This window comes from Phocoena sinus, chromosome 19 (genome assembly GCF_008692025.1).
Source record: "Phocoena sinus isolate mPhoSin1 chromosome 19, mPhoSin1.pri, whole genome shotgun sequence".
Taxonomy (NCBI): Eukaryota; Metazoa; Chordata; class Mammalia; order Artiodactyla; family Phocoenidae; genus Phocoena; species Phocoena sinus.
The window spans coordinates 46,880,840-46,895,340 of NC_045781.1; the positions used below are offsets into that span (position 1 = coordinate 46,880,840).

The 14,501-nt window shown below is 38.3% G+C and overlaps 1 protein-coding gene across 5 annotated transcripts in view; it reads left to right on the forward strand.

Annotated features, from left to right (window-relative positions):
- ZFP1 (ZFP1 zinc finger protein) overlaps positions 1-14,501 on the forward strand; it is a 66,556-nt gene that overhangs the window by 32,384 nt on the left and 19,671 nt on the right. For 2 of the 5 annotated variants that reach the window (XM_032611878.1, XM_032611879.1), the window contains 2 exons: positions 2,099-2,200; positions 2,294-2,352. In XM_032611878.1, the coding sequence (XP_032467769.1) occupies positions 2,338-2,352 (15 nt within the window). In that variant the 5' untranslated portion in view covers positions 2,099-2,200; positions 2,294-2,337. The remainder of the gene's footprint in view (positions 1-2,098; positions 2,201-2,293; positions 2,353-14,501) is intronic. The other 3 variants (XR_004346781.1, XM_032611877.1, XM_032611880.1) reach the window with 2 other exon arrangements.

The following is a 14,501-nucleotide window of genomic DNA, read 5'->3' on the forward strand; positions in this document are numbered from 1 at the left end:
CGTAGTTTGGTCTTTTTTATCCAGTTTGGCAACCTTTGTCATTTAATTGGTGTGTTTGTACAATGAATTATTGACATGGTTGGGTTAAAATCTACCATCTTGCTAGTTTTCTTCTACTTGGCCCATCTGGTCTTTGTTCCTATTTTCCTCTTTTTCTGACTGCTTTTGGATTTAGTGGTAGTTTTTCATGAATCCATATTTTCTCCACTATTTGGTTATTGTTTATACCTCTTTAAATTTTTTTGTGATTGCCCTAAGGTTTAAATAAACTTCTTGAGTGAATCACAGTGAACCTTTAAATATAGTCTATTGTTTGTGTGTAATGTAAGATCCTTAAAACAATATACTGCCATCAACAATTTCATCATCTCATCTATGTGCTATTATCGTTATATATTGTACATATGCTATAAGTTCACAAAACTTGTCTACTCTTTTTGCTTTAGACAGTCAAGTATCTTTTAGATTGATTAAAAGTAAGAAAAAAATGTCTTTTATATTTCTCGTCATTTTAACCATTCCCAGAGATCTTTATTTCTTTGTGTAGATCCACATTTCTGTCTCTTATCATATTCCTTCTACCTGAAGAACTTCTTTAAATATTTCTTGTAGTACAGGTCTACTGGGAATGAATTTTCTGTTTTTGTTTGTTTGAAAAGGTTTTTATTTTCACTTTTATTTTTTGAAAGATGTATTTTCTGGGTATAGAATACTGGATTGGTAGTTTTTTCTTTCCTTTTTTTTTTTTCTTTTTTAAAGCACTTTAAAGATGTCACTACATTGTCTTCCAGCTTGTATAGTTTCTGATGAGAAATTCTCTGTGATTCTTTAATTCAGTTCCAGATCACTGCAATAAAGCAAGTCACATGAATATTTTGGTTTCTCAGTGCATATAAAAGTCATGTTTTACCTTTACTGCAGTCTGTTAAGTGTGCAATATCATTATGTCTAAAAAACAATGTGGATACCTTAATTTAAAAGTACTTTATTACTAAAAAATGCTGACCATCATCTGACAATGCAAAGTTACCACAAACCTTCAATTTGTTTAAAAAAAAAAAAGGCAATCTGTGATGAGCAATAAAATGAGGTATGCCTGTATGTAACGTGTCAGGTTTTTTTTCTGGCTGCTTTCAAGAATTTCTCTCTAACTTTGGTTTCCATTGGTTTGAATATGGTATGTCCAGGTGTGTCCATTTTATTTTGTTTTTTGATATTTATACTTTTTGGATAAATTATCTGAGTTTCTTGGATCTGTGGTTTGATATCATTCAGTATTTTTGGAAAATCCTTGGTCATTATGTCTTCAGCACTTCTTCTGTCCCATTTTCTCTTCTTTTGGGATTCCAATACATTTTTTAAAAGATTATTTATTTATTTATTTAATTTATTTTTGGCTATGTCAGGTCTTAGTTGCAGCACGTGGGATCTTTCGTTGTAGCACGCGGGCACTTCATTGCAGCACATGGGCTTCTCTCTAGCTGTGGCATGCAGGTTTTTCTCTCTCTAGTTGTGGTGCGTGTGCTGTGTCGTTTGCGGCACGCGGGCTCTCTAGTTGAGGCTTGTGAGCTCAGTAGTTGTGGTGCAAGGGCTTAATTGCCCCACGGCATGTGGGATCTTAGCTCCCCAACCAGGGATCGAACCTGCGTTCCCTGCATTGGGAGAAAGATTCTTTACTACTGGACCACCAGGAAAGTCCCTGGGATCCCAATACATTTTTGTTAGGCCATTTGATATTGTACTACAGCCCTTGGATTCTCTGTCCTTTTTTTTCCCCCTTTGCTTTCTCTTTGTGTCTCAGTTTGGGTAATTTCTTTTGACCTATCTTCAGATTTACTGAAAATTTCCTCAACTCTGTTGTAATACCTATTGAAGGTATTCTTTCAACTCTGTTACTGTGCTTTTCTTAGCATTTCCATTTTTTTCTTGAAGTTTCCATCTCGAAATTCTCTGTTCATTCATTTTGTAAATCTTTTCCGTTAAAGCTTTAATATATGAATCATAGTTTTAAATTCCCTGTCCAATAATTTAATCAATCATGGTTTCTTTTCACTGTTTTGTCAGTTGATAGTGGGTTGTCTTTGTCTTACCTTTTCAGATATTTCATAATGTTTGATTGAAAGTGAGTGCTGCCAGCATGATCCTTTTTGCCCCTTCTGAACAGGCAAAAGGACTAGCTCAGGAGGTGGTATTTTCTCAGGTAATGTGTAAGGATTTCCAAACAAGTCCATTCTAGAAGTTCTGAGGCAGGTCAGATCTTAATAACAATACCTTTCTTTTTCCTCTATTTCAGTTCTGCCTTCATAGTTCTCTGCCTTTACCCAAAAGCTGTAGAAAATGAACAAATCCCAGGTGAGTTGTTTGTTTATTCCCAATTTTATTTTTCTGTGCATTTGAGGAAGTTTATAAGGACCTAGAAGATGAAATAGAAAGGTATAAATGAGTAAAACTCAGGAAAACATAGTAAGAATAATCAATACCATCAGCCAAAAAGTAAATCAAGTTAAATGTCTTGCATTGATTTTGAATACCATTTCCTTGGTTCTCTAGTGTTAGGTCTGAATAAATTTTATGGACCTTCATATAGATGGTGTTTTGAACAGCATCCCAGAAAAAAAAATTAACAGCTTATTATTTTGTCTCTTGTTATTTCATATAGCATTCTTCAGGGTACTATAGTGTGTATTTTATTTTTCTGGTCAGATTAGCATGATGCTAGAGAACTCACTAAATATCCGGATGTATATTTAAATTCTCCCCCTAATTTCCATGAGTTCCATTGTCATTACTTTCTTGAATGGCATTGCAGAATGTATTTGTACATATTTACACAAGTATAAGTACAGGTTATTATAAGAGAGCATATTAATCATACTGTTCTATTTATATGTGTTTTGTTTTACTTTTAATGAACAGACTTAATTTTTTAGAGCAGTTTTGGGCTTATGGAAAATTTAAGTGAAAAGTACAGAGTTCCCATATACTCCTTTTCTCCCTCTGCACAGTTTCCCCTGTTACTAACATCTTACGTTAATGGGGTATACCTGTTACAGTTGATGAGCCAATAGTGATACTTTAAGTAAAGTCCATAGTTTACATTAGGTTTGCTTTTGGTGTCATGCATTCTGTGCGTTTTGACAAATACATAATGACGTGTATCCTCCATTATCATATCTTACAGAATAGTTTCACTGCCCACAAAATCCCCTGTGCTCCATCTATTCATCCCTCCCCCACTTTCCTTGAGCACCTGGAAACCACTGATTTTTTTTTTTTTTTACTGTCCCCCTAGTTTTGCCTTTTCTAGAACATCATACAGTTGGAATCAGTCAGTATGTAGCCTCTTCAAATTGGTTTCTTTCACTTAGTAATACGCATTTGAAGTTCCTCCATGTGTTTTCATGGCTTGATAGCTCACTTCTTTTTATCACTGAATAATATTCCATTGTCTGGATGTACTACCATTTATTTAACCATTCAGCAATTGAAGGACATCTTGGTTGTTGCCAAGTTTTGACAATTATGAATTAAGCTGCTGTAAACATCTCTGTGCAGTGTTTTGTGTGGATATAAGTTAATCATTTGGGTAAATGCTGAGGAACACAATTGCCAGTGTGTACAGCAAGAATATGTGTAGTTTTGTGAGAAACTGCCAGACTGTCTTCCAGAGTAGCTGTAACATTTGCATTCCCACCAGCAGTGAGTGACAGTTCCCGTTGCTCCACATCCTCGTCAGCATTTGGTGTTGTCAGTGTTGTGAGCTTTGGCCACTTTTTTTCTTTTTTTAAAGGGCTTCAAATGCTTGGCTTTTTACTTATTTATTTTTAGCTGTGTTGGGTCTTCGTTTCTGTGTGAGAGCTTTCTCTAGTTGTGGCAAGCGGGGGCCACTCTTCATCGCGGTGCACGGGCCTCTCACTATTGTGGCCTCTCTTGTTGCGGAGCACAGGCTCCAGATGCGCAGGCTCAGTAGTTGTGGCTCACGGGCCTAGTTGCTCTGCAGCATGTGGGATCTTCCCAGACCAGGGCTCAAACCCCTGTCCCCTGCATTAGCAGGCAGATTCTCAACCACTGTGCCACCAGGGAAGCCCCACTTTTTAAAAAAAAATTATTTTATATTCATTTATTTATTATTTATTTATTTAGGCTGCACCGGGTCTTAGTTGTGACATGCAGGCTTCTTAGTTGCGGCATGCGTGCAGGATCTAGTTCCCCAACTGGGGATCAAACCTGGGCCCCCTGCATTGTGAGCATGGAGTCTTACCCACTGGACCACCAGGGAAGTCCTGAACTTTGGCCACTTTAATAGGCATTTAACAGTGTTTTATTGTTGTTGTAATTTATAATTCTCTGATGATATGACGTGATGTTGAATATCTTTATGTGTGTTTATTTGCCACCTGTATATCTTCTTTAGTGAGGTGTCTGTTAAGGTCTTTGGCCCTTTTTAAAAATTTGTTTTATTGAAGTATAGTTGATTTACAATACTGTGTTAATTTCTGCTGTACAGCAAAGTTATTCAGTTATATATACATTGTTTTTTTAAAATATTCTTTTCCATTAAGATTTAACATAGGATATTGAATATAGTTTCCTGTGCTATACAGTAGGATCTTGTTGTTTATATAATAGCTTACATCTGCTAACCCCAACCTCCCACTCCATCTCTCCCCCAACCCGTGATTCTGTTTCTGTTTCACAGAAAGGTTCATTTGTGTCATATCTTAGATTCCACATATAAGTGATATCATATGATACTTGTCTTTCTCTGCCTGAGTTATTTCATTTAGTATGATAATCTCTAGGTCCATCCGTGTTGCTGCAAATGGCATTTTTTCATTCTTTTTATGGCTGAATAGTATTCCATTGTATATATGTACCATATCTTTATCCATTCCTCTGTCAGTGGACAGTTAGGTTGCTTCCATGTCTTGGCTATTGTGAATAGTGCTGCTATGAACATAGGGGTGCATGTATCTTTTTGAATTATAGTTTTGTCTGGTGATATATGCCCAGGAGTGGGATTGCTGGATCATATGGTAATTCTATTTTTAGTTTTCTGAGGGACCTCCATACTGTTTTCCATACAGGCTGCACTTTGGCCCATTTTAAAATCAGGTTGTTTGTTTTCATATTGTTGAGTTTTGAGAGTTCTTTATATATTTAGGATATCAATCCTTTATCAGATATGTGTGTTGCAAAGATGTCTTTGTCTTTTCATTCTTTTGATTATGTGTGTTTTTATCACTCAGTAACATATTTTTGAAGTCTTTCCATATCAGAGCATAGAGTTTCCTCATTTTTTTCTGATTTTTTTTATTGTGTAATGTAATATGTGTACAGATGAGGGTATAAAGCATTATAATACTCTTTATACATGTTATAACATGTATAAAAATATGTGTACATTAAAGAATAAATGGGCACTCACATTAAGAAATAGAACATTATCTGTTCTTTTTTAAAAATATTTATTTATTTGGTTGTGCTGGGTCTTACTTGCGAGCTCCATAGTTGTAGCAGGTGGGCTCCTTAGTTGTGGCTCGCCAACTCCTTAGTTGCGGCATGCAAACTCTTAGTTGTGGCATGCATGTGGGATTTAGTTCCCTGACCAGGGATCGAACCCGGGCCCCCTGCATATTGGGAGCATGGAATCTTAACCACTGCGCCACCAGGGAAGTCCCTATCTGTTCTTTATGTTACATTCTCTGATTGAATCCTGCTAGTAGGTAGCCACTATCTTGACATTTTTGTTATTTATTCCCTTGCTTTCCTCAAAGATTTTACCATGTATTTATATATCCCTAATCAATACAAAATTCAGTTTTGAAAAACTATAACTGCAATTTATATTGCATAATTTTTTGTCTGGTGGAGTTTTTTTTTCTTTTTCTACATGTATACAGTCTAAAAGATGTCCTTTTATGTACCCATGTTTCCTTTAGCAAGACTTAAGATTTTTATCATTGTTTTTTCAAGATATATTAGCCAGTGTTAGCTATAGAGTGGTGAAACCACTCATGCATTGTTTGTGGTAGTAAAAAATGGTACAGACTTACTGGGGAGCAATGTGGCAAAACTTATCAAGCAAGCACAAATCTAATTGTGTGTAGAAATTCTGCTACTATTGAATAAAGGCTCCTGGGAGATGAGCTGAATAGAGTCTCTGAGTCATAGTCTGGCCTCAGTTTTTCTGAGAGTTTACAAAAATCTCATTTGGAGAAGTCATTGGCAAGGTCATGAAAAACATAGGAAAACATAGGGCTCACATGGTTGGACCATCTGGCAGGGTCAGAGTGTGAATCAGGTATTGAATGTCTGACAAGAATATAATTAGAGTGAGTGGGCTGCTCAGTGTTCTCTGCTTCTTAGCTCACTAGTCAACTGCCAACTCTCAGGAGTAGATCAAAGCAGAGTACTTCTGTGAGATGAAATGAGTGTCCTCATGTGATCCAAGTCAGCCTGGTGTGGAGGGGAGAGATAGATGTCATCAGGACTTGTTCAAGACAAGCCAAACCAAAGTTAAACCAACCCCAACAGATAAGAAGCTGGACCGGGATCATCAGGGTATTCTGCCCTCAGGTTAACAAGATGATACGATGCCAGTAGGCATCTTATGACGGCCCTCAAAATACCTGCTTTTGAATCACACTATTCCAATCTGTATGACAAACAATTTAGTATTAATAGAGAATCACTACCATTCTGCAATGTCCTTCAAACTCCTCCTAGGGATTTCCTTCACCTTTCCTATTGATCTTTTGTTTGCCTTTTCCCCTGTCTTTGTCTTTTTTGAATTACTCTTTTATTGGAGTAGATTCTTCAGTAGCTTCTTGAGAAAGGGTATGTGAGACATATATTTTTTTAAACTTTGCTTTTCTGAAAATGTCTTCATTCTGATCTGATACTTGGTTGATAGATAATATGAATGTGGACTTGTCCATTCTTCACTTTAGTTCTGTCAGTTTTTGCTTGATGTAATTTGAAGCTGTATTGAGTTCATGTACATTTATTGAGTGCATGCACACTTACGATTTTTCTATCTTCCAGATGGATTTACTGTTCTATCATTTTGGGATGTCCCTCTTTACCTCTGGTCATACCCCTCGTCTGATTTAAATATAGCCATACCTACCTTTTTAAAAAACTTTTTATTTTATATTGGAGTATATTTGATTTACAATGCTGTGTTTCAGGTGTACAGCAAAGTGATTTAGTTAAACATACATATATCTATTCTTTTTCAGATTCTATTCCCATATAGGTTATTAGAGTACACTGTGCTATACAGTAGATCCTTTTTGATTACCTTTTTAAAATAAATATTTATTTATTTATTTTGGTTGCGCCTGGTCTTAGTTGCAGCATGCAGGATCTTCGTTGCAGCACACAGGATCTTTAGTTGCGGCATGCAGACTTCTTAGTTGCAGCATGCATGTGGGATCTAGTTCCCCGACCAGGGATCGAACCCAGGCCACCTGCATTGGGAGCGCAGAGTCTTACCCACTGGACCACCAGGGAAGTCCCTGATTACCCACTTGATTTTATTTCGTTTACTTTTTTAAAATACATCTTTATTGGAGTATAATTGCTTCACAACACTGTGTTAGTTTCTGTTGTACAACAAAGTTTATCAGTCATATGCATACATATATCCCCATATCCCCTCCCTCTTGAGCCTCCCTCCCACCCTCCCTATCCCACCCCTCTAGGTCGTCACATAGCAGCGAGCTGATCTCCCTGTGCTATGCGGCTGCTTCCCAGTAGCTATCTGTTTCACATCTGGTAGTGTATATATGTTGATGCCGCTCTCATTTCGCCCTAGCTTCCCTCTCCCCTCCCCATGACCTCAACTCCATTCTCTGTGTCTATGTTTATTCCTGCCCTGCCACTAGGTTCATCAATGCCATTTATTTTTTTTAGATTCCGTATATATGCGTTAGCATATGGTATTTGTTTTTCTCTTTCTGACTTACTTCACTCTGTATGACAGACTCTAGGTCTATCCACTTCACTACAAGTAACTCAATTTTGTTTCTTTTTATGGCTGAGTAATATTCCATTGTATACACGTGCCACATCTTCTTTATCCATTCATCTGTTGATGGACATTTAGGTTGCTTCCATGTCCTGGCTAATGTAAATAGTGCTGCAGTAAACATTGTGGTACATGTCTCTTTTTGAATTATGGTTTTCTCAGGGTATATACCCAGTAGTGCGATAGCTGGGTCATATGCTAGTTCAATTTTTAGTTTTTTAAGGAACCTCCATACTGTTCTCCCTAGTAGTTGTATCAGTTTACATCCTCACCAACAGTGCAGCAGGGTTCCCTTTTCACCACACCCTTTCCAGCATTTACTGTGTCTAGATTTTTTGATAATGGCCTTTCTGACCAGTGTGAGGTGATACCTCATTGTAGTTTTAATTGCATTTCTCTAATAATTAGTGATGTTGACCATCTTTTCATGTGCCTCTTGGTCATCTCTTTGTCTTCTTTGGTGAAATGTCTATTTAGGTCTTCCATCCCTTTTTTAATTGGGTTGTTTGTTTTTTTGATATTGAGCTCCATGAGCAGTTTGTATATTTTAGAGATTGATCCTCTGTCTGTTGTTTCACTTGCAGATATTTCCTCCCATTCTGAGGGTTGTCTTTCATCTTGTTTATGGTTTCCTTTGCTGTGCAAAAGGTTTTAAGTTTAATTAGGCCTCATTTGTTTATATTTGTTTTTATTTTTATTACTCCAGGAGGTGGGTCAAAAAAGATCTTGCCGTACTTTATGTCAAAAAGTGTTTATCCGGGCTTCCCTGGTGGCACAGTGGTTGAGAGTCCGCCTGCCGATGCAGGGGACGTGGGTTCGTGCCCCGGTCCGGGAAGATCCCACATGCCGCGGAGCGGCTGGGCCCGTGAGCCATGGCCGCTGAGCCTACGCGTCCGGAGCCTGTGCTCCGCAACGGGAGAGGCCACAACAGTGAGAGGCCCACGTACCGCAAAACAAACAAACAAACAAAAAATGTTTTTCCTATGTTTTTCTCTAAGAGTTTTACAGTGTCTGGTCTTACATTTAGGTCTTTAATCCATTTGGAGTTTATTTTTGTGTATGGTGTTAGGTAGTGTTCTGATTTCATTCTTGTACATGTAGCTGTCCAGTTTTCCCAGCACCACTTATTGAAGAGGCTGTCTTTTCTCCATTGTATATTTTTGCCTCCTTTGTCATAAGTTAGGTGACTATATGTGAGTGGGTTTATCGCTGGGCATTCTATCCTGTACCATTGATCTATATTTCTCTTTTTGTGCCAGTACCATACTCTCTTGATTACTATAGCTTTGTAGTATAGTTTGAAGTCGGGAGCCTGATTCCTCCAGCTCCATTTTTCTTTCTCAAGATTGCTTTAGCTATTCAGGGTCTTTTGTGTTTCCATACGAATTGTAAGATTTTTTGTTCTAATTCTGTGAAGAATGCCATTGGTAGTTTGATGGGGATTGCATTGAATCTGTAGATTGCTTTTGGTAGTGTAGTCATTTTCACAGTATTGATTCTTCTAATCCAAGAACATGGTATATTTCTCCATCTGTTTATGTCGTCTTTGGTTTCTTTCATCAGTGTATTACAGTTTTCAAAGTACAAGTCTTTCCCCTCCTTAGGTAGGTTTATTCCTAGGTATTTTATTCTTTTTGTTGCAATGGTAAATGGGAGTGTTTCCTTAATTTCTCTTTCTGATTTTGCAGTGTTAGGGTATAAGAATGCCAGAGATTGCTGTGCATTAATTTTGTATCCTTACCAAATTCATTGATTAGTTCTAGTAATTTTCTGGTAGCATCTTTAGGATTTGCTGTGTATGTATCATGTCATCTGCAAACAGTGACAGTTTTACTCCTTCTTTTCCAATTTGTATTCCTTTTATTTCTTCTTCTTCTCTGATTGCCATGGCCATGACTTCCAAAACTATGCTGAATAAGAGTGGTGATAGTGGACATCCTTGTCTTGTTCCTGATCTTAGTGGAAATGCTTTCAGTTTTTCACATTGAGTATGATGTTTGCCGTGGGTTTGTCATATATGGCCCTTATTATGTTGAGGTAGGTTTGCTCTATGCCCATTTTCTGGAGAGTTTTTATTATAAATGGGTGTTGAATTTTGTGACAAGCTTTTTCTGCATCTATTGAGATGATACTATGGTTTTTATTCCTTAATTTGTTAATATGGTGTATCATACTGATTGATTTCTGTATATTGTAGAATCCTTGCATCCCTGGGGTAAATCCCATTTGATCATGCTGTATGATCCTTTTAATATCTTGTTTGATTCTGTTTGCTAGTATTTTCTTCAGGATTTTTGCATCTATGTTCATCAGTAATATTAGTCTATAATTTTCTTTTTTTTGTGATACCTTTTTCTGGTTTTGGTATCAGCGTAAAGGTGGCTTTGTGGAATGAATTTGGGAGTGTTCTTCCCTTGCAATTTTTTGGAAGAGTATGAGAAAGATTGGTGTTAGCTCTTCTCTAAATGTTTGATAGAAATCGTCTGTGAAGCCATCTGGTCCTGGACTTTTGTTTGTTGGAAGATTTTTAATTACGGTTTCAATTTCATGACTGTGGTAGGTTTGTTTACATTTTCTAATTCTTCCTGGTTCAGTCTTGGAAAATTGTACCTTTACAAGAATTTGTCCATTTCTTTGTGGTTGTCCATTTTATTGGCATATAGCTGTTTGTAGTAGTCTCTTACAATCCTTTGTATTTCTGTGGTGTCAGTTGTGATTTCTCCTTTTTCATTTTAAATTTTATTGAATTGCATCCTCTCCCTTTTTTTCTTGGTGGGTCTGGGTAAGGGTTTATCAATTTTGTTTATCTTCTCAAAGAACCAGCTTTTAGTTTTATTGATCTTTGCTATTGTTTTCTGTGTTTCTGTTTCATTAATTTCTGCTCTGATCTTTATGATTTTTTTCCTTCTACTGACTTGGGGTTTTCTTTGTTCTTCTTTCTCTAGTTGTTTTAAGTGTAGAGTCAGATTATTTATTTGAGATTTTTCTTGTTTATTGAGGTGAGATTGAATTGCTATAAACTTCCTTCTAACAACTGCTTTTGCTGCGTCCCATAGGTTTTGGGTTGTCGTGTTTTCATTGTTATTTGTTTCTGTGTATTTTTTCATTTTTTCTTTGAGTTCTTCAGTGATCTCTTGGTTATATAGTAGCACACTGTTTAGCCTCCATGTATTTGTGGTTTTTACAGTTTTTTTCTGGTAATTGATTTCCAATCTCATAGCATTGTGGTCAGAAAAGATGCTTGATACAATTTCAATTTTCTTAAATTTTCCAAGGCTTAATTTGTGACCCAAGATGTGATCTATCCTGGAGAATGTTCCTTGTGCACTTGAGAAAAAGTGTATTCTGCCACTTTGGGGTGGAATGTTAAATCTTTCTCATCTATTGTGTCATTTAAAGCTTGTGTTTCCTTATTTATTTTCTGTTTGGATGATCTGTCTATTGTTATAAGTGGGGTGTTAAAATCCACTACTATTATTGTGTTACTGTCGATTTTCCCTTTCATGGTTGTTAACATTTGCCTTATGTATTGAGGTGCTCCTATGTTGGGTGCATAAATATTTATAATTGTTATATCTTCTTCTTGGATTGATCCCTTGATCATTATGTAGTGTCCTTTGTCTCTTTTATCTGATACGACTATTGCTACTCCAGCTTTCTTTTGATTTCCATTTGCATGGGATATCTTTTTCTATCCCTTCACTTTCAGTCTGTATGTGTCCCTAGGTCTGAAGTGGGTCTCTTGTAGACAGCATATATATGGGTCTTGTTTTTGTATGTATTCAGCCAGTGTGTGTCTTCTGGTTGAGGCACTTAGTCCATTTACATTTAAGGTTATTATCAATATGTATGTTCCTATTACCATTTTCTTAATTGTTTTAGGTTTGTTTTTGTGGGTCTTTTTCTTCTCTTGTGTTTCCCGCCTAGAGAAGTTTCTTTAGCATTTGCTGTAAAGCTGGTTTGGTGGTGCTGAATTCCTTTAACTTTTGCTTGTCTGAAAAGCTTTTGATCTCCGTCTAATCTGATCTTGCTGCATAGAGTAATCTTGGTTGTATGTTTTTTCTTTCATCACTTTAAGTATATTCTACCACTTCCTTCTGGCCTGCAGAGTTACTGCTGAAAAATCAGCTGATAACCTTATGAGGATTCCTTTGTATGTTACTTTTTGTTTTTCTCTTGCTGCTTTTAATATTTTTTTAAATTACATTTTGTTAGTTTGATTAACATGTCTTGGTATCTTTCTCCTAGGGTTTATCCTATATGGGACTCTCTGTGCTTCCTGGACTTCAGTGACTATTTCCTTTCCCATATTAGGGAAGTTTTCCACTATAAAGCTCTTCAAATATTTTCTCAGACCCTTTCTTTTTCTCTTCTTCTTCTGGGACCTGTAATTTGAATGTTGGTGCGTTTAGTATTGTCCCTGAGGTGTCTGAGATTGTCTTCAGTTATTTTCATTCTTTTTTCTTTATTCTGCTCCTTGGCAGTTATTCCCACCATTTTGTCTTCCAGCTTACTTACTTTCTCTTCTGCCTCTTTTATTCTGTTATTGATTCCTTTTTTTTTAAACTGTGATTAGCATTTAATAATTCAGAGGAAGCCTGAGGCCTTCCTGAAGAATCACCTGGAGATTGAACTTCGAACAGCCATAACGAAGAGAGAGCTACATCACAATCAGTGGTGATAATTAAATATGTAAAATTTTCATAGAATTGAGAATAAATGAGAAATACAAGGTAAACGAACAGTAGAGTGTATAATGACTATGTGATCTTGTTATAGATTCCTTCTAGTGTAGTTTTCATTTCATTTATTGTGTTGTTCATCTCTGTTTGTTCTTTAGTTCTTCTAGATCTTTGTTAAACATTTCCTGTGTTTTCTCAGTCCGTGCCTCCATTTTATTTCTGAGATTCTAAATCATCTTTACTTTCATTACTCTGATTTCTTTTTCAGGTAGATTGCGTATTTCCTCTTCATTTATTTGATCTTGTAGGTTTTTACCTTGCTTCATCTGTGACATAATTTTTTGCTCTCTTTTTGTTTTTTTTTTTTTGATTGGTGGGATTGTGTTCCTGTCTTACAGCTTGTTTGGCCTGAAGCTTCCAACACTGTAGTTTGTAGGCTGTTGGGTAAAGCTGGGTCTTGGTGCTGATATGATGACCTCCAGGCGACTTCGATGAATATTCCTTGGGGTCTGACATTCTCTGTCAGTACAGTGGTTCGGACTCAGAGCTCCCACCGCAGGAGCTTTGGCCCAACCCCCAGCTAATGAACCAAGATCCTGCAAGCCGTGCATGGTGGAAAAAAAAGAAAAAACTAATAACAAAGAGTTAAGAAAATAAATTGAGACTAGGAAACTAATAGATATGTTAGAAAGAATATAAAAATAAAAATATAGATGAAATAACAACCGGAAGGTAAAACAGAACCACAATAGTAAAAAAGAGAAGAAAAAAAAATAGTGGAAAAGGCCTTGGCTGTGGAGGGCGGGGCCTAAGCAGGGGCAGGGTTTGTGTGGTAGGCGGGGCCTATGGTTAGGACCTACAGGGCTGGAAAAGGCCCTGGGCAGTGTAGGGGGGTGGAGCTGAAGCTCAGCGGAACAGAAGGGGCCAAGGCATGCCTCTCGTCTCTGAGAGTGGGGGACGCCACCAGGGAGCCCAGCAGGCTTCCTGGGCCTGAGTGGGTGGGTCCACACTTTCCACTCTTCTCCTGCTCCTCTGGTCCTGGAGGGCCTCTCCCACCTGCGTTCTCCCCCCGACCTCCTGTTCTCCCCCAGCTTTTCTGTGCCCCCAGGACCCACGTGGCCTGGAGGGGGCTTTGGAGGGTGGGGGACCCGGCATGGGAGCTCAGCAGGCTTCCCGGGCCAGAGCGGGTGGGGCCAATGCCTTCCACTCCTCTCCTGCTCCTCTGGTCCTGGAGGGCCCCTCCTTCCTGCTTCTCCTGTTCTCCCCCGGCCTGCCTCCTTGCCCCTAGGACCAATGCGGCCCAGAGGGGGCCTCTGAGGGCATAGGACCTGGCCCAAGATCCAGGCAGACTTCCCCAGACCATTGGGCAGGGGAAATGGTGGGCACACTCCCCCCTGCTCTGAGCCCCCAAGGGTCCTTCCAGGCACGGGAACCCCTCTCCCACTCTCAGCCACCCCTCAGGGTGCTGGTCCTGTCTGGACTCCACTTCTCCTCCCCCCTCAGTCCCCCCACGTCCTACCGGTTTGCTTGGGTGTTCCTCCTGTCTCCTTGGGCGTCAAGGTCCCCCACCAGTGTCTGGCAGGTGCCCTAGTTGTGGGGAGATGTGAACTCTGCGTCTTCCCACACTGCCATCTTGACTCCGCCCCCCTGTTATAGAGTAGTGTGTATATGTTAATCCCAATCTCCTAATTTATCCCTCTCCCCACCTTTCCACTTTGGTAACCATAAATTTGTTTGCTAAGTCTGTGGGTCTTTCTGTTTTGTAAATAAGTTCATTTGTATCA